Here is a 25,492-nt window from a genome sequence, read left to right as displayed (position 1 = left end):
TGTTATATCGCATGTTTCTGTTGAATCCACTCATGCCAACATCACGGCACCAGCAATCTTTCCTCCAGTGTTTGTCATCTCCCCTCATTAATATTTCAGGTGTATATCAAAAGACTAAATCACTGTAGAGTTGTGTTGTTAATCTGATGCATAATGGCACTTGGTATATTTTCAGACATGCACCCCAGAGGAGCTGTATGATAACACGAATATTTGCAAATGTTGCTCTGGCTTTTTTCCGGAAATTTTCCTGCCAGCACCCTAGTTAGAAAATGTCAGAGTGAGTCCATGTGAGAATACAGCAGGGAAATCTGTGGAGAAATTACAGTGAGCGAGTGGGCGTGTTGATAACTGTAAGCCAATATACTGCTTTCCACAGCAGAATTATCGCCATCATGTCCGGCTTCCTGCATGCTCTACCCAGACGCCACAGAATGTTCTGCAAATTTTCTTGTTGGTGTTAACGCGTCTGACTCGGTCAAACTCCCGCTGCGTTTGTCATGTGAAAGGCAAACACCGGAAAACCCAACATTTATATACCGCTTTATATTCTTCATATGACTAAACCAACAAAAAGTTGCATTATTGTTTTCAATAAAAGCATACTGACTCTGCTCTTTTGTATGAAAACAATGAACATCATTTATCGATGACAGACATCTGAGAAGTTCCCATGAGCCACAGAAATATTAAAAATGTAGGCAGAAAAACACTTGGCAACTTTTTAATATTGTACCCCCACCCCCCACTCCTCTCTGTTTCCCTGCCTGGGCTTGGAAGCACTTGAATACAAAGTTCAGTGAATGGTTCTGGCAGTGCAGCTTGTGTGTAACAACTTCTGACAGCAGTGGAGACAAACTGAAGAGCATGTCTGTCTCCGCATGAGTATTTACAAATCCACTCTCGGGAACTGCATTCCAATTCTGGAAACCCTATTACATTCATGCGAGTCGCCATGAACAACCGCACGTACAGGATGCATATCTGTTCTTACTCTTTTAAAGTAAATGGAGGACTGTAAAGGACACCGGTCTCATGTTTAACCCCAGAACACTCTGAGACGGTTGGTAGAAAAGTAGAAAATGGAGGTGATGCATTAGAGTCATTTAAGGGGTCCAGTTAGGGGGGGAGCAGCTGCCTGTGCCATCATACAGAGCCGCTGGCTCCACTGAATCTGGCCGTCGTTGTTTTTATCTGGCTGACATCCAGCACCGAATGGATTTCGGTTCTGCTCTGCATTATGAATTCCCTCTTAAAAGCCAAATGTAAGTGTAGCCAGGGTGGGTTTTTCAGTTTGCTCTCAGTTGTTGAAAAGAAAGCTTTGTACATGCCTTGTGCAGCAAGTAGAAAAAAGAAATCTGAGACATCCATACTCTGAGTAAAAGTATCAAACATGAAGAATTGTGGAGTCCTCTGCAGTAACACTGCACCCATATATCTGTTAAATGCTGTTTTTGGCCTCAGTAGTCTTGGCTGGTGTCAGCTTCTTGGTTGTTAATGGAGACCCTTGACCATTTGGGCTTTCTCTAACCTCCACTTTGATGTTGCTCTAAAATGAGTCTGTAGTCAGCCTGTTGCTCTGGTATGCCAGCTGTATGGGGGGGGGGGGTCTTTGGTTTGTTTGGCTAAGAAACTCTTCTGCACTCGTCTTGACTCCTCTAATCTCTCTAATTGGAGTGGAGGGCCCGAGGGTCCCCTGAGAGCTGCCAGCTCTTTGTGGTAATTGTAAGGTGATGTGTAGACAGTCAGTAGGACGGAGCACTTTTCTTTCATGTACTCGGTTCTGTTGGCCTCAAGGCTCTAACGCAACCATTCCGTAGTCATTCTTCATGCTTGTTGTTTGTTGACATTGTGTGTTTGTGTGTGTGCTATTGCAGTTGCTATATTCACACTTCTTCTTGTTAAGTGTTATTGTTAGGATATAGGAAATATCCTTTACCAAAAGGTAAAGGGCCGTTAGGATTTCACACCACAGCTTGCTTATACAGTTGTAAAAATGGGCAGTAAAAAAAAAGAAAAAAGAAGCCAAATGTGCTTGTTTGAAGGCCTCTGGTACTTTCCAAGCTCCCATATCTGGAAATACTAGCTCTTAAACATTGAAGCTGGCGCATTGTCTTTATCCGTGTGTGCAAATGTGTCTGTGCAGACTGGCTGTGTATTTTGCAGCATAAACGAATCGTTATGTTTCACGGGGGAACGTGCAAGACAAGCGGTGTGTGTGTGTGTGTGTGTGTGTGTGTGTGTGTGTGTGTGTGTGTGTGTGTGTGTGTGTGTGTGTGTGTGTGTGTGTGTGTGTGTGTGTGTGTGTGTGTGTGTGTGTGTGTGTGTGTGTGTGTGTGTGTGTGTGTGTGTGTGTGTGTGTGTGTGTGTGTGTGTGTGTGTTATATTATTGTTATATTTCTCCCTGCAGGGAGACCTAATACAATACAAGAGTTTTCAGTTACAATTATTACACCAACTATTAAAGAATCAGACCACAACAGTTGAACATTGTAGATCCAAATAGTGTAGTAGTTTCTTATGAATAAATCGTCTCTATCTCATTACCCAAAGCAAACAACTTTTGGATGTGTTTCTTTCAGGGTTCATCAATGGGTTTTTTTTTTACCTTGTTGCATGACTTGGGCTGTTTTAATGTCTCCTGTGTGATATGTAAAAACAAACAAACACACAAATTAAGGCTAATTAAACCTCGTTGAAAATTCTTCAGGCAAGGCAATTAAAAAAAAACAAAAACCGCAGCAGAAATGTTCACGTTTCCCACTGTATAGAAACGGCAGCTTGCGTCACCGCCCGCGCGTGACGAGGTGAATCACAGCAGCCCGTTGGACCAATCACAGCAGCCCGTCGGACCAATCGGACGCGCTTTTTTTTTTGCAGTAACCTAATCAGCCTCTTGGCCGGACACCGCACAGCGGCTGCACTCGGGGTGGGAGAGAGGCTGGGACCGAGGGCGGATGAGCGGCTCCGGGACACGTTCTGGAAGACTTTGCGCATGGGAAGCTTTCGCGTCTTTTTGCGGACATGTTTAAATTTGGAAAACTTGCCTCGTCTTTGCGGGACCTCAACAACAGAAAGAGACGGAGTGGGACTGTGGTGTGAAACTCTGCAGCTTGTCAGATCTTAACATGACTGGCTCGGCACGCACATCCGCGATGTGATGGGCTGTCGCTTACTCGGCGGCGCCTCGGTGACTTCAGGTCCCCGACTGTGACCCGCTATGAAACCATCGAGGGTTCCAACAGCGTCGACGCGGCGGTATGAAGTGCAACATTTTTGAAAAAAATCGTTCTTCCTGGAAATGGCAAGTCGCGCCATGCTGACGGGGCGGGCGGCGGGTTTGGTGTGCAGTGTTTTCATCCTGACCGTGGGGCTCTGTGTCGGATCCCCCAGCCACGGCCGCCGGCTGGTCTGCTGGAAAGCCATCCTCAAGTGCCACGGGGAGCCGGAGTGCCATTACGCGTACGACCAGTACCTCTACGCCTGCGCGTCTGTCCTCGGTGGGGAACGCAAGAAGTGTCCCAGTCACTGCATATCGTCCCTGATTCAGCTCAACCTCACCCAGAGCGGCCCGGCTCTGGAGGACTGCGACTGCGCCCGGGACCCGGTCTGCAGGCGCACCAAGCAAGCCGTCGAGCCGTGCCTGCCGCGGACCAGCGCCGTGGGCTGCACGGAGGCGCGGCGGCAGTGCGAGGCGGACCCGTCCTGCAGCTCCGCCATGCGGGACTATTTGTTCCACTGCCGAAAGCTGTTCGGTGGGGAGAGGTGCTCGGACGGGTGCCGCCGGGTGATCGCCGGCATGCGCGCCATCCCGAAGGCGCAGCAGCTCGACACATGCGTGTGCGACGGCGCGGAGAGGAACATCTGCGAGTACATCAAGGTCAGCATGAAAACCTTCTGCGCCGAGCGCGGCGACAGGTTCGCGGGGAGCGGGCTCTCGGACGCCGAGGACGATTCTGAGGACGATTACGTCGACCAGGGGGATTATCAGTACGTGGAGAACTCGAGTGACTCCGCGCCGTGTCAGAGTGGGCTTATAGTCCTCCTGACCACCATTTTGGTTTTAACCCAATTCATCTGAAAAGCTGCTACAGTCGGCGGCGACGCTCACTGTAAAACCAACTCTTTGTAACCGGCCATGTTTGTCATGAAACTGAAGGGAAAAAATGGGGTTTTGAATTTTTAACATTCTGCTACTCATCTGCACAAATCCATACAGTTCAGGACATTTGCTGTTTGACATGCCAACATCATGCAAATGACAGTTCGTGGACCAGATCACATGTTGCCTCTATAGGATCTGTTGCACATTCAGAAATATTAGTCATTTGATAATGTTGGAGGAGCCTATTTTTGTATGTCAATTATATAAGGGTAAATTGTACAGTATATTGTATAAAATTATTTTTGTCAAAATCCTTGTTTATGAATTGATTTGAGATTTGCACTGTAGGCGAATAGAGCTGAGTCCCAGTCTTTTTACTGCATTGTGGCCACAGTGGAAGGAAAAAAATGATTTGTGAAAAAGTGCCTGAAAGTCTTAATGTTTGTTTTTATTCACCATGAAGTGACCATATCAGAGGCAGCCTGTGAATGCAGCGTTCTCCACAACCTGCTCATTAAAAACCAAAGTTGATGTACAGCCACTAAAACTTCCCAGGGCAAAACATGCACGAAGAAGCTCTTAAGAGCGATTCACTTGACCTTGTAAACATGAAGGTTTGGCCAAGGTATAATCTGTTAGCTCCTGGAAACGGTTCAAACACAGGAGAGCAAGGTGACTTTTTAGAACGTCGCCACAAAGACACAGTGGGTGGGGGGGGGGGGGGTTGGGTGAGTGGAGATATTAAATACCAATTATGAACACACTCCTCTGAATGTACGTGCACATGAAATAAATAAGAGTTTCAAAATGAATTTTCTTTTGGACTTTCATCTGTTTAATCTGTAAGTCTTTTTAAGATTAGGCTTCACTTGTTGATTAAAGCACTAGAAGTTAATGTTAGTTCAATTACACTAATCTTTGTCTTTGATGTGTTTAAGTACTAAACCATTGAAAATGTGCTCAGGCACAAAATCTCAGGGTAAATCTTTTCTGGAGGCATTTGAAGTGATTATTTACGCAGTGTCTTTGAAACTACAGCAATCTCTAAACCTTACTGTTGTTTTTAACTTTTTTTTGGCATGCAGACGCCTTAGTTTTGTACCATATGTGCTATTTTGCTCGGGAAACAGAGTCCTTTCCAAAAATGACTTCCTGAGTCACAGTTTTGACCAAAGTTATAGGCCTCTGAGCAATTCAAAGTCCATCGTTACCCACTTATATTTCACAAAGGGCTCGGTAGTTTCAATGGGACTATTTAGAATTAGTTCAGTGTTTCGAACAAAGCAATACAGGCCTTGAGTAGTGGTGACAGTTGATGAGAAAAATCTGCAGTTTTACAAGGAATTCGATTTTTTTGTATCGTGTCTCTATAATTTCCAACAGCAGTGATGCTGTGGGGTGTAATGTTTTTTATTGACATGTTATGATCCAGTCAGCTTTCAAAACAGCGTCCACTCCTTCATTTGCGATAATGGGTCTTGAAACCATTGATGGCAGCCATGTTGCTTTTCAAGCGAGAGAGACGGGCCCTCCAGCCCATTGATTGGGAGAGAAGTCGAGTGGCACCTCAATTGTGGAGATGCAAATGACACAATGGTGCAGCGGCACAATGTGGGGGCACTTCATTCACACTGTTCCTCTGTCACCCTCTTCAGGGAGTGGGGGAGCACAAGGAGACCAACTAGCCCCAGAGGGGAGTTGTGGGAGAAAGTTCAGGTTTATTGCTTGGTCTCTACACAGATCAACTTTCATATTTGCAACAGTATGATGTTTAGTTGTGTTATCTTCACCCCGAGGTTAACGTTCCCTATCTTAGTTTGGTGTTGGTTAGGCTTTTCTTCAATATGAAAAACAAACTTTCATTAGGCTAAGAAAAAAATAAACCAAGTAATAAATCCTACAGTGACAGAGATTGTTTTTAAAAAAAGACCACCAAAAGTGATGCGGTGAAGGCATTTCTGGGCCCTTTGTTATGAGAAGCAAAAGCCTGCCACTGTCCCTTTAAGAGAGCAGGCCTCTGCTCCAACCCATTAATAATTGTAATGCCTTTTTATTATTGTTGAGGATAATGAAGGGATGAGAGTCCTAAGGGGGCCCCAGACCATACTTTGCCCTGAAATGTTTTCAATTAACTTTTGGCACCATAGAAAAATAGGAATGTTGTGGGTTTTTTTCCCCCATGCTCAAATAGAAAAGAGTTAAACTGGGGCTTTAGGTGCAGAAGCTAGAACCTCATTAAAAATGCCTCATCATAACTCAAACTGTTGCTGGCCGACCATCCCTCTGACCAGCCCTGAATCCTTCGTGCTTTAGGTTACACTAAGGAAAATTAAACAGGCAGCATTAATGCCGCTTTAAAAAACAAAACAATATTCAATCATACCAGCGATGTTCCCACATGCCTTTTTTTAAAATTATTTGACTACTGGTGTAACGTGAATAACACTTAATATTTTTTATTACCCTATATTCTGAACGACCATCTAAATTTCAGATTAAATGTTTGTAAGGTGAAATTATTTGGGCCTATATCTTGCCATCGAGCTTGATGTGACACCTTTGCTCGGTTACGTTGGCGTCACTGACAGTGAAATACCTCTCTCAAAAAGTCCCAGTGGAACATTGCAAAACATTTTAAAAACAGACTCAGATGCCAGACTGACTTTTTCCTGGTGAGCGCATTTGGAAACTCCCGGTCCTGGAATAACGAGAGCTGCTTCTAATTCGGTTATTCTCATGTGAACCCAAAGAAAAATGCAAGAACAGAGAAAGAGGGCACAGTGACTTTTATGTCCTAAATGCAAAAGTTGGATCTACACAACCTGACGTCTGTTGAAGTTAAAGGTGCAACAGACAGATTTGAAACTAAGGAGATGAATGGACACACATGCAGATGACAATTAGTTGAGTAGTCCCTCAATATTTTGTTTCATTGTAGATCACATATCTTTAAGGTTTTGGAATATTCTACTAGTTGTGATGAGCATCTCCACCTTTTCCAGTATTTCATAGGCTGTATAGTTAATCCACTAATCTCATAAAACCTCCAGAAAATATTTGAGAAGTGAGACTATGTTTAATAATACTGAATTTTCCTTTGCTTTTCAAGATTCTCTTGAGTCAGTTGTTGCTTACGTTTTATTTTTGTGATAAAAGCGACCAAAGTGAAGTGTTTATCTGTCTCTGACAGAGGAGTCACACAATGTCAGCAAACAAGACAGGAATATTTCAAATCAACACATTATTTGGCATAAACCACCAAGCTACCAGACCAAGTGAGAATGTTGCAGCAAAACATATAATGATTATAATGCAGTTAGGGTTTGTTGCATTGATTTTCACCCTTTTGTTTTCTAATGGGAGGATCGTGGTATTTCTGTTTGCAAAAGTTACAGTTTGGGTTTAAACTTAACATGTTGGAATTTGGAGTAACAGTCCAGTTTTGGATTCAATTAAACAAAAACGAAGCAAAAGCGAAGTGAAGTGTATCAACCCCAGAGACTGACAATAATTGGAGGTCGGGGGCGGATTAGAACAGGGCAGTGCCCGCTGCTTTAGTGAGGTGGGAAAGGTGGAGGAGGGGCTGATTTATGATTGGGGGTTAAAGGGGGAAGGGTCTGGTTTTGGGAGAAGGGCTGTGCTGGGCAGAATGTCAGGGATTTTGTGTCTGATTAATGATGCAAAGAGGGAATATTTAATCGACCAATCAGAACAGGTTCCCCTCTATTTGCAGTGGATGGATAGCAATTGTCCATAGGTTGCCTCCTCTGTTTCCCTCCTGCAGCCCATCCAAAGAGCAGGGCTGAAGAGTTTTCATGGAGTGAGAGAGGACGAGGAGTGGAGTGGAGTGGAGGGGGTGGGGTGGGCAACAAAACATAGCCGACCAGGGGCATAACTTCATTTTCACGGTGCTGGGACAGCTGTGTGGAGTAATCTGCCGTAGCAGCCCTCTAAAACTTCAATGCCTTTAGTGACCCAGGGAGGTGGGGAGGGGGCGACTCCTACTGTGACCAGGCATTTAGGAGTGCGAGGGGGCTCCTTTCACACCCTTCTCAGGGCTTTTGTTTAAAAAGAAGAAGAAAAAAAGAAAGAAAATTCCCTTACCTCTTCCTCACTGAAAGCAGAGACTATATGTTTATGAGATGAGACGACAATGGGCTGCATTTTGAAAGCAAACTTAGTTTTCTACAGCCTGTGAGAGACAAGTCTCACAGTGAAGGATTCTTGGACTCAAATTGTTGCAGTATTATGAAAAATAAAAATACTACAACATTGACTTTAACTTGTTCTACTAAGCACATAGAAGGTGCAGTATTTATTTTACAATTTATGTGAGATTGTAGATGTGTCTAAACTGGCACATGACATATGACATGTGACATGCAAAAATCGTTTATTTCTTTAACATTCAAGCTTCAAATCTTCTCCTGTTGTGAGTAAATATTAGTAAGAAGACAATTGGGCAGTCAATCGATGACGAGGGGTTCATTATTTTGTGCTAACGGTTCCGTTGAAGGCTGAAGAAAGAACAAAACATTTTAAGGCTAAGATAATGGCCCGAGGCCGGGGTTCTGTCTGGAGTGAATGGGGTCTCCCTGGAGCTCAATAAGGTTCCAAAGTTTTACTCCATTATGCTGACATCCCAAAGGCCAGGGGCCACCACCCCCAGTGGTTACTTCTCAAGCATGCATTTATCACACGCGCACACACGCACACACACACACACACACACACACACACACACACACACACTTTAAGACTTAAACTCCTCTCTATTGGAGTGATGACAGGAGGTGATATTCCCGTGCTGAGAGGAATACGTAAAAAATCATACACTAAAACACTGGAGGTCAGTTTAAACAATAGTCATGTTAAGTTAAACTCACAAAGCTCTACTCAGGGATGTATACTATGCTAACTTAACCTATATTCAGGTGTGGTATAGGCTATAATACTTCATCTTTCCTTTAAAATAATTTTTGAAGACAATATTTCATATCAAGGATCCCAAAGAATTGAGTCTCCTTTAACATAGGCAGAAAGGGGCAACTTGTTGTATCATTTCCCCTTTGCAGGTCTGTGCATATTCCCAAATCCTGTGCAAGGCTGTAGAAGCGATTTGCTTGCTCCTGTGCCACTCGCCGCTGTTTGCTTTACAAGGCCTTCTCTGACTCGAGCATCTCCGGTCATGTCTACAGTGTTGCCGCTAAATGACTAAAGTCTAAATCCAAGAGCAAACACCAAATCAAAGGGCCATTAAGCTGAGCAAACAAGCCAGTCAGCCTCTTTGGCCATTGTGAGGGCAAATCCTCAGGCATTAAACGCAACAACAACAAAAAAAACCCAGTGGTAATATTTTTGAAAATGAGAAGATGTTAGACAAAGTTCTGGTATTACACAAAACAAAGGAGAAGAAACTAAAAATAACAAGAGAGAGAAAGGTTAGGTGTTGTGGATTGTAGCACAGTATGAGGAGGTACAGTGGGCCACTTGTCATGGCAGTGTGAGAGTGAGACGGCACTGCACAATACAGGCAAATGAAAATGAAGCATTATAAATGATTGATTGAGTAGTGTTCAGTTTATTATTAATCCTTTGTCAAAACATCGATTGTTTGGAATTTTGTGTTGCCATGTTAAATGACCTATTCACCAGTAGAGGCAACGACAAGGTCTACAAACAGCAGTAATCTGCAAAGAAAGTTAAGTCAAGTGTTTCATCCAGAGCAGGTACATGTAGTTCGTATTTGTAAATTTTGCTTCAGCGTTCAAAACTCACTAGAGTGTCTTTCTCTTGCCACATTTCACCACATATTCAAACTGACATATCATGTATGGGTGACGTGTTTCTACACATGTACATGTGTGGAAGAGGTTTCAGCAGCACCTGACAAAGGGAAATGGAACAATCTTAAAATATCTCCTTATAATGTGTTCTTTATGTCGAGTTTATGTGCAGCTCCTTAATCGCCGAGCTCTGTCCACCAGTTATCAACTTCTCTCTCCCCGTCCTGTCGACTTCAGCTCATTTGGTTCTTGTTTGCACGGCCAATGTGTCTTTTAAAGATGAGTTATTAGCAAGCAGGACTCTTCAATGCTGGTGTTGCCTCTGCACACAGCTCCATGAAGCCCGTCCGTGTTGCATCCATGTGTCCTGTGGCGTTTCCCTCCACTACATCTGGACCAGGCAGACCAGCACGACCAGTTACCCTCCTGGTTCACAGTAGGTCTTGTAGCTGCAGCAAAACATTGTCCAAATGAACGCATAAAAGCGAAAAGGCAACATGACGTGGTCTTATTGGAATGTTGATTCTGCTTATGCTTAGATTTATAGCTGTCATATAACTCTTACCTGCATGTTTAGCTTTATCACCCTTGAAATTCTGGCAGGCTGCACCTTCAAACAGATGAGGGCACAGGCACATGCACTTTCCATCCAGCAGAGCGACAGTTCCTCCGTTGTGACAAGGCTTACACTTGCAGACATTATACTCTGCCACATAGTCTGCGGTGGCCTGCTTCAGGTTGGATATCCTGGAGTTGGCGCCAGGCATATCCAATGGAATCAACATATAGATGGGCTCTGGCTGCCAGAAACAACACAATGTGTGAATCAGTTTACTTGCTATTATATTTTGACAGAAAAACAGGAATATCACCACATCATCTTATAATTGCCTCGTGTCTTGTAACAAAACTAATAGTCTACAGCCATGCTAGCAGCTGTGAGGCTGTACTTAGTCCGAACAGTTTTGAGCTCAATGCTAATGCCATGTATTTTTTTGTTAGCAGATATAATTCCCCAACTTTATTCAGTGGGTTAGCATGCTAACATTTGATTATTAACAAAGTACAACCGAGGCTGATGAGAATGTCAGATATTTGGTCACTAACCAAATTGTTGGATGAATAAAAGTTTAACATCAGGGAGTCATAACAGAGCTTTTACAAATCGTCTCTGAGCAGGACATGCAATACATCCAATGTTGCTGAGTAATTGCGCTAAAAACATCACATGTCAATCTCACAGTGACACAAGGGTCACCAGAGTCATTTAGGATCCATCCTTTTGGAAACTATGAATGCCTGTACAAGATTTCACAGTGACCCATCAGTTGTTGGGTTTTTCCACTCTGGACCAAAGTGACCCAACCCACTGACCCACTCACAGATGGACTAACAATGTCATCATTTTGTGACACCTGTAATGATTTTGTAACGGCTTCACTATGACAATCTATATTTCCTACCTCACTGTTGAGCAGTGCAGGGGCCTCTGCGATGGTTCGAGCCCAGTTCTGATATGTTGCGATGTCCATCACTCCTTCCTGATTTAATTTAGCTCTCATAGTAACGGCACTTTCCAGAGTTCCTCCTTTGACTGATGTCATCACCTTGTCCACCACTGCTTTTCCATGAATATCACCTGTGTGCCAGCAGCAGACCAACATTAAGTAACTTTGTATAATTGATACATTAATTAAAAATGTTCAGATTTTTACAAGTCTTACTTAACACATATTTCCAAAGTTAGTTTTTTTCCTGCAAAATTCCCTCTTTGTGTTTCTCCATACAGGTTTTTTGTTGCTGAGTAATGGATTAAATATATCCATGGGAAACAGCAGGTGCATTGCGAAAATAAAACACAGGCAAAAAACCTTTTGGATAACTGAGACTATTGAAGCCTCATATTAGATTTATCTCAACTTCAGAATGCAGTGAACGAAGACTGAAAATTCATTTTTTCATGGCAAATATAGCCAGGAGGAGTGATTTGTTTTTCCAATGTGTGAGTACAGTAATAAGATAGACTTGAAAAATTCAGATCTATACTTTTATCATTGACTTGGCAGGGTGATCAGGAGAAAAAGGGGAAGGCGGACCTTCTTGTTTTGATGTTACATTATCACACTTGTCGCGGTTTAGGTTTGCTTTTCCATCGTCACCAAAATCTGCTGTGATGCCTAATTTGACGCACTCCTGGACCGTTCTCTCTGTCAGATCTGCAAGAATCAAAGAGTAAAGAAGATAAGCACTTATCAAGCTGAAGTTTCACAACAGAAATTTCCGTTTCGAAAAATGAGCTTGAAAATGAGATGTACTTTTTGCCTTGATGGTGTCCTGGTTGAGAACATATATCAACTCGTATTCGCCGCCAGACTTCCCATTTTTGGTGTAGTGGGTTCCATAGTCTTCAAGGAATGCAAAATAAATACCCTTCTCATACGCCAACGGCAAAGATTTGACATGCTCTAGGAATTCATCAGCCACTTGGAGCTCATGAGAGCGCAGCCTGTAGGTGCTCAGCTGCACTCTGCCCTTCACCCGCACAAAGCTCTTGTTCTAAGTGTGTAGAACAAAGGTATTTGTGAATACAGATGCAGAAAGTAGGTATCGTTTTGAGGCATTCTCAGTTACACTGTTTTGTCTTGTTTTAGTTTAGTTCGCGCAACTTTGTGTGCTATTGGCGGATATTTACCTCAATGGTGCTGTACTCTGAGACCTCCTTAATCATAGAATTCTTTGCGTATTGGTAATTTAAATTCAGCTGTGTAGACGCTTTCGACATTGACTCCTCACTTGGGCTGAATTTGAAGGAAAGTCCGGCATCAACTTTAACAGTCATCTCCCTCAGCATCTCCCTCAGAAGGCTGTGTGTGTCCTCATAGATCTCTCTAGAAAGTGTCTCCTCTGTTAGAGTCTGGAAAGACAGTGTTTTTTTTGTTTTAGAAACATTACTGACATACAGTGTATTCAACGCCATTTAAATCATCTAGTAAATGCATCCTCAGGTTAAAATGGGAAGAATGGCTGTGGCTTACCTGATAGTGTAGCACACCAACGTTCCAGGGAAGCCTGTCATGCCGCCCAGTGTTTGGATTCAGCACTTTGTGACATCTTCCATTGAAGTAATCATTGTTGAAGGGGTTCATTCGAGGATCTGAACCCAAGATGTTGATTCTGGCGCATGAAACATAAAGGCCACTTTCAGACAGTGTGATACATTTGAAGAGCACCCCAGTGTACTACACCAGTACACATCCTATTACGTGTTTCTTAAAGGAATAGTTAGAATTCATGAAAAATACATTAATTTGCTTCTATTTGCAAGATTGATACTTCTCATAATCTTGTCCGTTCGAAATAAATATAGATAGAGTAGCAAAGAAACCAGAAAATATTCACGTTGAAGATGCTAAAATCATAGAATTTTAAATTTTTTTTTCATAAAAATGACTTGAACCGATTAATCCATCATCCATATAGTCCATCCATCCATCCATCCATCGTCTACCGCTTTATCTATTTAAGGGTCGCAGGGTGGGGCTGGAGCCAATCCCAGCTGACATTGGGTGGGAGGCGGGGTTCACCCTAGACAGGTCGCCAGCCTATCACAGGGCACATACAGAGAGAAACAACATTCCTTCTCACATTCACACCTACAGTCAATTTAGAGTCTCCAATTAACCTAACCCCATTCTGCATGTCTTTGGACTGTGGGAGGAAGCCAGAGAACCCACGCATACACAGGGAAAACATGCAAACTCCACACAGAAAGGCCCTGGTTGGTTTGAACTGGGATTCGAACCCAGAACTTGCGGCATTGAGGAAGCAAATCATCCCAAGAGCACGTAAAAGAACTGTGAGGCGAAAGTGCTAACCCCTACACCACCATGCAGCCTCATCCACATACTGTAGTTTGTGATTAATTGAGTAGTCGATTAATAATCGATTAATCGATAAATAGTTGCAACTCAAGTTGTGACTACATATGGTCACCATGAATGGGCCAATGCAGTGAAAAGCCTCCTTTTACATAAAATTTTTCTGCATTAGATGTTGAATAACTCACTCTTACCCATATCCTGCTGTTCTGCCTTGCTCATTGCTCTCCAGGACTGATGACTGACATGGTTTGCGCACAGTATCACAGTCCTCATCTAATCCATCTTCGCAGTCATAGTCCCCATTGCACATTAATCTCTTCTTAATGCAAGAACCTGTTCAAAGATTAGGGGTTAAGCCTATGATGCCTAATACAATAAAGACAGATCTGCTGTAGGTGAATTATAACATTCTGACGTACCTGACTCGCACTGGAACTCAGAGTCTAGGCACTGACGGGGCGGTGGTAGCGCACACTCAGTATCATTTGTACAGAACTCCTTCTCCCCAAGTGATCCCTGGCAGGACTGTCCTCCAAACTGGCCAAACACCTCTGTACCTCGAGAACGTCTCTGAGGATCACAAATTACGTCCTTTGTTAAGCATCTATGCTGCCATTCAAAGTGAAAGGGCGAGTTACTGCTTGCAGAAATAGTGAAGATGAGGGAAAATGGGTTTGAAATATGTTGAGCTTATAGGACTTGATAGTACAATGTGGTGGTGTTTGAGAATCCGGGCATTGAGGGAAGGAGGGCATAGGTGAAAGTTCTCCATACTTTCAGGGTGCTTGCCAGTTGTTTGCAGGACCTGGTTGGGCCTCCAGGTGTAGCAGCCTTGAGAAAGACAGATTTTTCAGCTGGTGAGGATTTGTCTTAGCGTTGCTGGGGTTTGACAGAAAGGACATGATGGATCTTCTCCAACCCACTGATTTAAGTTCTTGGGTGTGGGAAGAACATCATAGGTGGCCTTGATGATGAAGCTAAGTCTGCTTCATTCCATCTCCCAAAGATCCCTCCAGGTGAGCTTACGGTGCTCCAGGTTTTCCCAGTTTGTCCATTGTCTCTGTTTGGCAGTGAGACTGACCTTTGTGCATCTCTCTGCCTCCTCTTGCCACTGGATCTCGGCTACTATCTGCCTTCTTCTCTGGGTGGATGTTGCCTTGTGCCATGAGGGCTGACGCGTTCAGAGTCCAAAACCACCTCTTCCCTGCCTTACCTGTCTTATGATGTCTCCATGCCCTAGAGCAGATTTTGATTGCTATATTGCCTCAGATGGGGTCCACTTCCTCCCAGTTGCCAGTCTTGGAGCAGCCGCTCGTATCATAGCATTTTGAGACTCAGTCAGGGTCATGTACAGTCTCACTTTGGTGCATTTGTTTTCTTCAGTGAGGCTAAAGACAGGCAACTCCAGAGCACCGTTCCAAAACAAGCCGATATTGCTGAGGCACTCAGGGAGTCCAAGCCACTTCTTGATGTAAGAACTGACCGTTCTCTCCAGCTTCTCGACTTTGGTGATGGGGACCTCAGAGACTGTTAGAGGCCACATCAGACGGAGGATCAATCCGTACTGCAGGCACCACAGTTTCAACTTGCCAGGAAGCAAGGTCTTGTCTATGCTGAAAGGGCCTCTGATGGTTTCTTCCCTCAGTTGCTCACTCTGGTCTGAGTCTTTCAGGCTTGCATTGGACCATCTCCCTAGGCTCTTGATTGATGAAATGGTGAAATTTCTGGGTTTGATATGCTTCTGGATTTGCTAGGTTTGAGCTTCATCCGTGCCCACCATATGTTGGTATGAAGCTTCTCCAGTAGATGTTTGGTACATGCGATGGTTGAGGTCAGGGTGGTCATGTCATCCATGTAGGAGCGAATGGGTGGTTACCGCTGTCCAGACTGAAAATGTTCTCCTCCCTCAACCCATTTTGACACTCGGATGCTTAATTCCATTGCCATGGTGAAGGCTAGAGGGGAGATGGTGCACCCTGCCATTATTCCCATTTCCAATGATTGCCATAATGTTGTGCTCTGTTGTTGTGAGGCAGAATTGCAGATCTTTGAAGTCATTTCTTACCAGATGTGTGATGGTCGTTAGCCCAATGGAAGAATTCAAAGGCTGTCTAGAGGAGAGAATAGGGGACAGATCCAAAAGCATTGGCTAGGTCCAGGAATAAAATGTCCAGATCTCTTCCTTCCCTCTTTGCTGTCTGGAGTTGATGCCATATCATGCTTGTGTGTTCTAAGCATCTAGATCAACCTGGTATACCAGCTTTCTGTACTGATGTGTCAATCAAGTTGTTCTGTTTCAGGTGGGTTGTCATCCTTTGAGTAACGATGCTAAAGAAGATCTTCCCTTCAACATTCAATAGATTGATTTGCCGGAATTGGTTGATCTTCGAGGCATCCTTTTTCTTTTTGGATTAACACTGCCCCTGCTCTTTGACATGCTCTTGGGATGGTTTGCTTCCTCAATGCCACCTTCATTTGCTTCCACAGGAACCGTAGGACATCTGGAGTGTTCATGTACAGCCGGTATGGAGCTCCATTTGGTATGGGAGCTGAAGCTGCCCTTGCCTTCCTAAAAGTTTTCTCAACCTCATACCACCTTGGATGGCTGTCATCCAACTGATGTTCTGGCTGAGGAATGGGTGGCATGTCCAGAGGTATCATCCTCTGCTCATGCCTTTGGTTATCTGTTGTTTTCAGGTGGTCCTCCAGCTCCCTTTTTGGCACCTTTAATGACCTGCTCTTTTCATTTTTGAAGAGACCTTTCACAAATCTGAAGGGATCTTTGTACAAGGGTGTCCTTGCCCTCTTGTTCTTCTTGCATCAAGTTCTGATGTTTTCTGCTCTACGCAGTCTTCCCAGGTGTTCCTTAATGTCTGCTTGTAGGAGGTTTATGCCAAATCTCCAGTGAGGATCTTTTCCACTGTTTCCCCGAGTCCCTTCTCTCGTTGATAAGGCGCTTGGTTTCTTGCTGCCTTCTGGACTTGGGAAGCTCCAAACCTCTCTGCCCCACAGGAGTAGATCAGAGCGCTGATTTTCTCCAGCTTCTTCTCTGCTGTGCCTTGACCAGGATCTTGCTCAGGTCTGTGTTGACTGTTGTCCACTCGTTCCTGCTGCCGGACTTTGACCACTTCACTTGGGGCTGTGGCCTGGCTGGATTCCAGGTTCTCAGCTGTTGTGCTATTACTCTCCTAAGCAGCTGAGGATAATTGTTGGACTGTGGGTTGTGTCCTGCCACTGTGCTTCACTCGACTGACTTGACTTTTTTCTCAGGAGATAATGATCAATGCAAGGTTCCGGCCTCATCTCCTTCAATCAGCTCATTTTCCCTTGATGTATTTTTAGGCCTCTGATGGATGTTACCTTGGTCCAGCCGCAGCTACATACTCAGAGTTCTTGTCCCACGGCTGAGGCTGTAAATGCAATACAGTTTATCTAATTCGTCTTCATATTCATGCCAGGGTCGGTTACCAGGTTGTCAGTCGATGAGTCATCTTCCGCCCCCGCCCTTGCAGACTCGGGGGATTTTTCTTTTGGAACTTTTCTGAGCCATGAGGGGTGACTCTTATTCAATAATCAAAGTGACGGAGCCTGCCATCATGGATAACTAGTCCATGACAGCTCCGTTGGGGTCTTTTCCTTCAGTCAGCTGTCTTTTTGTGCCGTCACATGGTCTTTCCCTAGTTGTTAGCTGCACTTTCCCAGCAGTCATTGAATATCTCCAATTTATCATGAAGGATCTTTGACAAGCTGTATAACAGAAGTAGTAAAATAAAATTGTATATATTTTTAGGCTGATTATTAATCAATGGTCCAGGGAAAGTGCTATATATTTTAGTTTTTTCTTTAATTTCCTGGTTCAAATGAAATATTGAGGTAGTTCAATATAGTAGGTTTAGTTAAATACATTTAAATATCTGATTTAAGTGTAGCTTAAACACATCAACTAACATGACTTCTACCAGAGTCACAAGCTGCACAAAGATGTCCCTCATTTACTGTAGCTCGGCTAAGTCACGATTGTTCGTTATCTCTGGTGTTTTATTTTCATCATTATGATTAAGCTATTGCTTTATTTATGTCACATAATAAATGCAACTACTAAACTGTTCCTGTCCAACAACAGGAAAAATAAACAAGAGACACTTTTTCTTCGTGGCCAATGAAGTTGTGCACGTTAATTAGCTCTAGCTAAGGCTTCACGTGGCAGTACAGTTTGTTATATACAAGCTGGTAGGCTACTCTGATTAGACTGAGTTTAGAATTGAGTTTCCCAGCTACTGGCATCGAACACTGATTTACTGGACTCACTCTGGTTTTTGTGCAAGGATCACATGAACTCCACTCTGACCAGCTGGTCCATGCACAGTTCACTGCTGGTGGGTCAGGAAGCTCCAATCCCCTGAAATATACGGATTAAAGCAAATGATCTCTCTCCAATATGCCAAGATCCATAGTTTGATTTAAATCAACATCCTTAATATGTTTTAGGCTTAAATGAAGCAGTCAATATACATACATTCCTTCTCCGAGAAGTGCCAGAGTTAGACAAAGGCCGCAGGACCCCAGCTGTAGAGCGACTGCAGTCCTCATGATGAACCTTTGAAAAGACAAATGGTGTTGTGCGTCTGTCTTCTTTTAAGTTATACCTTCATTGTCAATGATTATCCAACTGCAGAAGGACCAAGCTGTTGTCAGGAAAGTCAATAGTTTGTATTTCAGCCACAGTGACTTTGATTCAGTGTTTCGTAACCAGAGTGTAAAGTGTTTGTTTGAAACTAATAAAGCTCTCCTCAGGGATATACACTATACAAACACCCTATATTCAGATGTCTTATAGGCTATAATGTTTCCATCTTTCCTTTAAAATTATTTAGTAAGACAATATTTTTATCAACGATCCAATAGAATTCTGTCTCCTAGGCAGGAAGGAAGGGCCAACTTGTCGTATCATGGCAATTTCCCCTTTGCAGGTCTGCGCATATTCCTAAATCCTGTGCAAGGCTGTAGAAGCGCTTTGCTTGCTGCTGCGTCACTCACCGCTGTTTGCTTTACAAGGCATTCTCTGGCACGAGCATCTCCTGCCATACCTGCAGTGTTGCCGCCAAATGACTAAAGTCTAAATCCAAGAGCAAACACCAAATCAAAGTCTATTAAGCTGAGCAAACAAGCCAGTCAGCCTCTTTGCCCATTGTGAAGGCAAATCCTCAGGCATTAAAGCAAAAAAAAGAAACCCCAGTGGTAATGATTTTGAAAATGAGAAGATGTCAAACACAGTTCTGGTATTACAGGGAACAAAGGAGAAGAAACTAAAATAACAAGAAAGGTGTTAGGTGTTGTGGGTTGTAGCACATGATGAGGAGGCACAGTGGGTTCTTTTGGACACTTTTCATGGCACAATACAAAGGCAAATGAAAATGAAGCATTTATAATGATTGATTTAGCAGTATATATTGCATTATTAATCCCTTGTGTGGCATGTCAAAGCATCTATTATTTGGAATTCTGTGTTGCCCTGTTAAATGGCCCTAATCACCAATAGAGGCAGCTACAAGGTCCACAAACACAAATCTGCAAAGCAAGTAAGTGTTTCATCCAGAGCAGGTAAATGTCCTTTGTATTTGTGCATTCTGCTTTAGCGTTCCAAACTTGCCGACGTGTCTTTCTGTTCCCATAGTTTGAAACTGACATCATTATGGGTGAAACGTGTTTCTAACCGTGTACACGCGTGGAAGAGGTTTCAGCAGCACCTGACACAAAGGGAAACAGATCTTACATGAAAAACCTTCTCATAATGTGTTCTTTATGTTGTGTGTATGTGCAGCTCCTTAATCTCCAGTCTCTGTCCGTCAGTTATCCACTTCTCTCTGCCCATGCAATTGTCTTCAGCTCATCTGGTTCTTGTTTGCACGGCACAGCCAGATGGAATGTGTCTGTGCTTTTAAAGATGAGTTATTATCACATTAATACACAGTTCAGCCAGCAACCATGTTCAGGGAACCAAAGCTGAAAGACACTGTTGTTTTTTCTTGTGAAAAGTTATTTTGGATCCATATTTTAGTCTGATTAAGGACTGAACAGGACACAGTTTTTTTCAGTCCAGGCTGTTGTGGACTGTAAAAGACTAAACTGAGTTAAATTTTGAGCAAATGCTTTTTATTGGATTTATTGTTTCATTATTGAGCCACAACTATTGAGCCATAACTTGCTGCAGAGACTGAAATGAAAAGAACTTAAACGACACAGTTCTAAAATCAGCACTTTTATTGACTTTTTGTCATTTGTACTAAAAAAAATAATACCAGAAAGTTTGTGTTCTTAGGTAAACTTGATCATCTGAGTTTCACTTTTTCCCCCAGCTACATGTAAATCCATGTGTGTACACATATACAACTGATATTTCTTATGGAAACTCCACATTGAAATCACAAAATAAACTGAAACCATATCTACAAACAGAAAAAACAACTGCAATTCTATGAACTGCATTGTCTATAACCAACCTCAAGATGACACTGTTCTCGTAGGACAGCTCTGTGTGTGTGTGTTATCAGAGTGAGAGAAAGTTTGTGTTTGTTAAATGGTCGTCCTTCCTCTCAGCAGAACTCTTCACTGCTGGTGTCGCCTCTGCACACAGCTCCAAGGAGCCCGTCCGTGTTGCATCTGCGTGTCCTGGTGCGTTTCCCTCCACTACAGCTGGACCAGGCAGACCAGCACGACCAGTTACCCTCCTGGTTCACAGTAGGTCTTGTACCTGCAGCAAAACATTGTCCAAACGAATGTTTAAATGTAAAGGGGTCATGATGGTGTATCAAGTTGATAATGTATGCTTTGAACTTTAGTCATACAACTCTTACCTGCATGTTTAGCTTTATCACCCTTGAAATTCTGGCAGGCTGCGCCTTCAAACAGATGAGGGCACAGGCACATGCACTTTCCATCCAGCAGAGCGACAGTTCCTCCGTTGTGACAAGGCTTACACTTGCAGATATTATACTCTGCCACATAGTCTGCGGTGGCCTGCTTCAGGTTGGATATCCTGGAGTTGGCGCCAGGCATATCCAATGGAATCAACATATAGATGGGCTCTGGCTGCCAGAAACAACAGAATTTGTGCATCAATTCATTTGCTATTATGTTTTGACAGAAAAAATAAGAATATCACCACATCATCTTATAATTGCCTCATTTCTTGAAACAAATCTAATAGTCTACAGCCATGCTAGCAGCTGTGAGGCTGTACTTAGTCCGAACAGTTTTAAGCTCAATGCTAATGCCATGTATTTTTTGTTAGCAGATATAATTCCCCATCTTTATTCAGTGGGTTAGCATGCTAACATTTGATTATTGACAAAGTACAACCGAGGCTGATGAGAATGTCAGGTATTTGGTCTCTAACCAAAGTGTTGGATGAATAAAAGTTTAACATCACGGTCAGAGCTTCTGCAAATCGTCTCTGAGCAAGCCATAAATATCTGAAGTTCTAAATCAAATTCCATGGTAATCCATCCAATATTGCTAAATAATTGCGCTAAAAACATCACATGTCAAGCTCACAGTGGCACAAGGGTCACCAGAGTCTTTTAGGATCCATCCTCTCGAAACCATGAATGCCTGTACACGAATACATAGCAACCCATCAGTTGTTGGGCTGTTTAACTCTGGACCAAAGTGACCCAACCCACTGACCCACTCACAGATGGACTAACAATGTCATCATTGTGTGACACCTGTAATGATTTTGTAACGGCTTCACTATGACAATCTATATTTCCTACCTCACTGTTGAGCAGTGCGGGGGCCTCGGTGATGGTTCGAGCCCAGTTCTGATATGTTGCGATGTCCATCACTCCTTCCCGATTTAATTTAGCTCTCATAGTAACGGCGCTTTCCAGAGTTCCTCCTTTGACTGATGTCATCACCTTGTCCACCACTGCTTTTCCATGAATATTACCTGTGTGCCAGCAGCAGACCAACATTTGGGGACTTTGCATCATTGATACATTGATGAAAAATGTTCAGATTGTTACAAGTTTATCTTAACAGAAGAATTTTCCTGCAAAATTCCCTCTTTGTGTTTCTCCAGACAGCTTTTTCTTGCTGACTCTTGGCTTGTGTCCATGGGACACAGAAGGTGCATTACCAAAATAAAGCACAGGCACAAGACTTTTGGCAAACTGATACTATGGAAGCCTCATATTAGATTTGTCTCAACTTCAGAATGCAGTGAACGAGGACTGAATTTTTCCCACAGGAATTTCGTGCTAAAAAGGCATTGTTTCATGGCAAATATAGCCAGGAGGAATGATTGATTTGTTTTTCCAATGTACATATGGTGTGCGAGTACCGTGTTAAGATAGACTTGAAAAATCTAAAGCTATACTTTGATAATTGACTTGGCAGGGTTGTCTGTGATCAGGAGAAAAGGGGAAGGCGGACCTTCTTGTTTTGATGTTACATCATTACACTTGTCGCGGTTTAGGTGTGCTTTTCCATCGTCACCAAAATCTGCCTTGATGCCTAATTTGACGCACTCCTGGACCGTTCTCTCCGTCAGATCTGCAAGAATCAAAGAGTAAAGAAGATTAGCACTTAGATTTTGAAAATGAGCTTAAAAATGAGACAGGGGGAGGCGACACCTACTTTTTGCCTTGATGGTGTCCTGGTTGAGAACATATATCAACTCGTATTCGCCGCCAGACTTCCCATTTTTGGTGTAGTGGGTTCCATAGTCTTCCAGGAAGGCAAAATAAATACCCTTCTCGTACGCCAACGGCAAAGATTTGACATGCTCTAGGAATTCATCAGCCTTTTGGAGCCCATGAGAGCGCAGCCTGTAGGTGCTCAGCTGCACTCTGCCCTTCACCCGCATAAAGCTCTTGTTCTAAGTGTGTAGGACAAAGGTATTTGTGAATAGGTATTTGTCTTGATTTAGTTTAGTTCACGCTGCTTTGTGTGCCATTGGCTGACATTTACCTCAGTGACGCTGTACTCTGAGACCTCCTTAATCATAGACTTCTTCTCGTATTGGTAATTTAAATTCAGCTGTGTAGACGCTTTCGACATGGACTCCTCACTGGGGCTGAATTTGAAGGAAAGTCCGGCATCAACTTTAACAGTCATCTCCCTCAGCATCTCCCTCAGAAGGCTGTGTGTGTCCTCATAGATCTCTCTAGAAACAGTCTCCTCCGTCAGAGTCTGGAAAGACAGTGAGTTTTTTTTGTTTTAGAAACATTACTGACATACAGTGTATTTGTCACCATTAAAATCACCATAGGTCATGCATCCTCAGGTTAAAATGGGAAGAATGGCTCTGGCTTACCTGATAGTCTAGCACACCAACGTTCCAGGGAAGCCTGTCATGCCGCCCAGTGTTTGGATTCAACACTTTGTGACATCTTCCATTGAAGTAATCATTGTTGAAGGGGTTCATTCGAGGATCTGAACCCAAGATGTTGATTCTGGCGCATGAAACCCAAAGGCCACTTTCAGACAGTGTGATACGTTTTGAAGAGCACCCCAGTGTACTACACCAGTACACATCCTATTACGTGTTCTTGATTAAGAAATATAAAACTGAAGTGAAATGTGTTTGTGATTTTTGGGTAGACAAAAGGTTATACTGTACAAAATACTTAATTTTTTGTTACTTTCTTTCGCTGCTTATTTATTGTTTTAACTAAGCCTAGGCTGATTATTTTTTCTATAAGTTGAAAAGTGACCGAAATTAACAAACTAACTAACATTTCTTCTGCATTAAATGTTGAATAACTCACTCTTACCCATATCCAGCTGTTCTGCCTTGCTCATTGCTCTCCAGGACTGCCGACTGACATGGCTTGTTCTCAGGATCACAGTCCTCATCTGATCCATCTTCGCAGTCATAGTCCCCGTTGCACATTAATCTCTTCTTAATGCAAGAACCTGTGCAAAGATTAGGGGTTAAACCTATGATGCCTAATACAATAAAGACAGATCTGCTGTAGGTGAATTATAACACTCTGACGTACCTGACTCGCACTGGAACTCAGAGTCTAGGCACTGACGGGGCGGCGGCAGGGCACACTCAGTATCATTTGTACAGAACTCCTTGTCCCCAAGTGATCCCTGGCAGGACTGTCCTCCAAACTGGCCAAACACCTCTGCACTTCGAGAACGTCTCTGAGGATCACAAATGATATCCTCTGTTAAGCATCTATGCTGCCTTTCAAAGTGAGAGGGCGAGTTCCAGGGAAAGTGCTATATATTTTAGTTTTTTCTTTAATTTCCTGGTCCAAATGAAATCGTGAGGTAGTACAATATGGTAAAGTTTACTTAAATAAATGTATATATCTGATTTGAGTGTATAATAACCACATCTACGAACTCCTACCAGAGCTGCACAGTGAAGTTCTTCAGTTACTGTAGCTCGGCTACGCCACGCTTGTTTGTTCTCTGGTTTCTTTTCTGAATTATGATTCAGCTACTGCCTTATATATGTGACATAATAAACGCAACTACTAAACTGTTCCTGTCCAACAACAGGAAACACCTTTTTCTTTGTGGCCTATGAAGTTCTTCACGTTAATTAGCTTAGAAAGTCAGATTCTGGTCATAACTCAATTTTGACTCACAATACATTTGAACTACGTTTCAGCTTCACGTGGCAGTACAGTTTGTTATATACAAGCTGGTAGGCTACTCTGATTAGACTGAGTTTAGAATTGAGTTTCGCAGCTACTGGCATCGACCACTGATTTACTGGACTCACTCTGGTTTTTGTGCAAGGATCACATGAACTCCACTCTGACCAGCGGCTCCATGCACAGTTCACTGCTGGTGGGTCAGGAAGCTCCACTCCCCTGAAATACACAGATTAGAGCAAATGAACTCTCTCCAATATGCCAAGATCCAAAGTTTGACTTAAAACAAAATCCGTTTTACGTTTCAGGCATAAATGAAGCAGAAACTATACATACATCCCTTCTCCGAGAAGTGCCAGAGTTAGACACAGGCCGCAGAAGCCCAGCTGGAGAGCGACCGCAGTCCTCATGATGAACCTTTGAAAAGACAAATGGTGTTGTGCGTCTGTCTTCTTTTAAGTTATACCTTCATTGTCAATGATTATCCAACTGCAGAAGGACCAAGCCGTTGTCAGGAAAGTCAATAGTTTGGATTTCAGCCACAGTGGCATTGATTCCGTGTTGGAAACTCCCGAACCAGAGTGTACAGTGTTTGTTTGAAGTAAAACATTTTACTTCAGTCTGGATGTTTTGTTCTTCACGGCCTTAAAAAACTAAGTATTACATAAAAGGGATGATTCACTCCTTATCATCTTCCCTGCAAGTTTGCTATGTCATTTCAGGTCTAAATTGAACTCTGTACTTCCCCGTTAGTTCGCACTAATGAAAAATATAGATAGATAAAAATAAGATATAAAACTGAACTACTGATCTACTAAAACAAATTAAGCCACTGAAACCGAAAAGTTGTCAAATTTGAAACCCAGTTGAAGGCTCATTACAAATAAATGCAAACGACTACAGTCTGTGGATTTCTAGTTTTCTTTTTCCACATTGCATCTAGTTTGATCAAATTAATAATACACATTGACAACATTAAGAAATTAATAAAACATGCAGTTGAAATAATTGGAATTTATGATTCAATCAGTTAGTTTCAAGACTTTTGCTGTATATAAAACATATTTTTATTTACTTTTTTGTATCAACCCTCCGCAAGTC

The 25,492-nt window shown here is 42.9% G+C and overlaps 3 protein-coding genes across 3 annotated transcripts; 1 reads left to right on the top strand and 2 right to left on the bottom strand.

Moving 5' to 3' along the window:
- The first annotated feature begins 2,893 nt into the window (after positions 1 to 2,893).
- LOC118285398 (growth arrest-specific protein 1-like) lies at positions 2,894 to 4,214 on the top strand. The gene has a single exon (XM_035609031.2). The coding sequence runs from the start codon at positions 3,302 to 3,304 to the stop codon at positions 4,079 to 4,081; it is 780 nt and encodes a 259-aa protein (XP_035464924.1). The 5' UTR covers positions 2,894 to 3,301; the 3' UTR covers positions 4,082 to 4,214.
- Positions 4,215 to 9,666: 5,452 nt separating this feature from the next.
- On the bottom strand, positions 9,667 to 18,417 carry LOC118284495 (complement component C9). Its single transcript, XM_035607225.2, has 11 exons — positions 18,289 to 18,417; positions 18,081 to 18,171; positions 14,192 to 14,342; positions 13,964 to 14,105; positions 12,927 to 13,065; positions 12,584 to 12,805; positions 12,207 to 12,447; positions 11,988 to 12,107; positions 11,355 to 11,530; positions 10,457 to 10,691; positions 9,667 to 10,340 (listed from the first exon to the last, which is right to left on the bottom strand). Exons 1-11 carry the CDS (start codon positions 18,360 to 18,362, stop codon positions 10,165 to 10,167), a joined length of 1,767 nt encoding a protein of 588 aa, XP_035463118.2. The 5' UTR covers positions 18,363 to 18,417; the 3' UTR covers positions 9,667 to 10,164.
- A 1,601-nt stretch (positions 18,418 to 20,018) lies between these two features.
- Positions 20,019 to 24,875, bottom strand: LOC118284494 (complement component C9). The gene is made up of 11 exons (XM_035607224.2): positions 24,728 to 24,875; positions 24,520 to 24,610; positions 23,780 to 23,930; positions 23,552 to 23,693; positions 23,092 to 23,230; positions 22,746 to 22,967; positions 22,413 to 22,653; positions 22,209 to 22,328; positions 21,548 to 21,723; positions 20,627 to 20,861; positions 20,019 to 20,523 (listed from the first exon to the last, which is right to left on the bottom strand). The coding sequence occupies exons 1-11, from the start codon at positions 24,799 to 24,801 to the stop codon at positions 20,366 to 20,368; spliced, it is 1,749 nt and encodes a 582-aa protein (XP_035463117.1). The 5' UTR covers positions 24,802 to 24,875; the 3' UTR covers positions 20,019 to 20,365.
- Positions 24,876 to 25,492: the final 617 nt, after the last annotated feature.

This window comes from Scophthalmus maximus, chromosome 20 (assembly GCF_022379125.1).
Source record: "Scophthalmus maximus strain ysfricsl-2021 chromosome 20, ASM2237912v1, whole genome shotgun sequence".
Taxonomy (NCBI): Eukaryota; Metazoa; Chordata; class Actinopteri; order Pleuronectiformes; family Scophthalmidae; genus Scophthalmus; species Scophthalmus maximus.
Note: the sequence above shows the minus strand (reverse complement) of the source record. Positions and strands in the feature narration are given on the sequence as shown.

Bases quoted from the DNA above. Each gene is read 5' to 3' on its own strand.
- LOC118285398 (XM_035609031.2), top strand. From the start codon at position 3,302: ATGGCAAGTCGCGCCATGCTGACGGGGCGGGCGGCGGGTTTGGTGTGC.
- LOC118284495 (XM_035607225.2), bottom strand. From the start codon at position 18,362: ATGAGGACTGCAGTCGCTCTACAGCTGGGGTCCTGCGGCCTTTGTCTA. The intron at 13,066-13,963 runs GTAAGAGTGAGT...TTCATGCGCCAG, and splicing joins GGCAGAACAGCAGGATATGG to AATCAACATCTTGGGTTCAG. The intron at 12,108-12,206 runs GTACATCTCATT...TGATTCTTGCAG, and splicing joins GGACACCATCAAGGCAAAAA to ATCTGACAGAGAGAACGGTC.
- LOC118284494 (XM_035607224.2), bottom strand. From the start codon at position 24,801: ATGAGGACTGCGGTCGCTCTCCAGCTGGGCTTCTGCGGCCTGTGTCTA. The intron at 23,931-24,519 runs GTGAGTCCAGTA...TGTGATCCTCAG, and splicing joins ATCCTTGCACAAAAACCAGA to AGACGTTCTCGAAGTGCAGA. The intron at 21,724-22,208 runs GTCCGCCTTCCC...GCTGGCACACAG, and splicing joins TGTAACATCAAAACAAGAAG to GTAATATTCATGGAAAAGCA.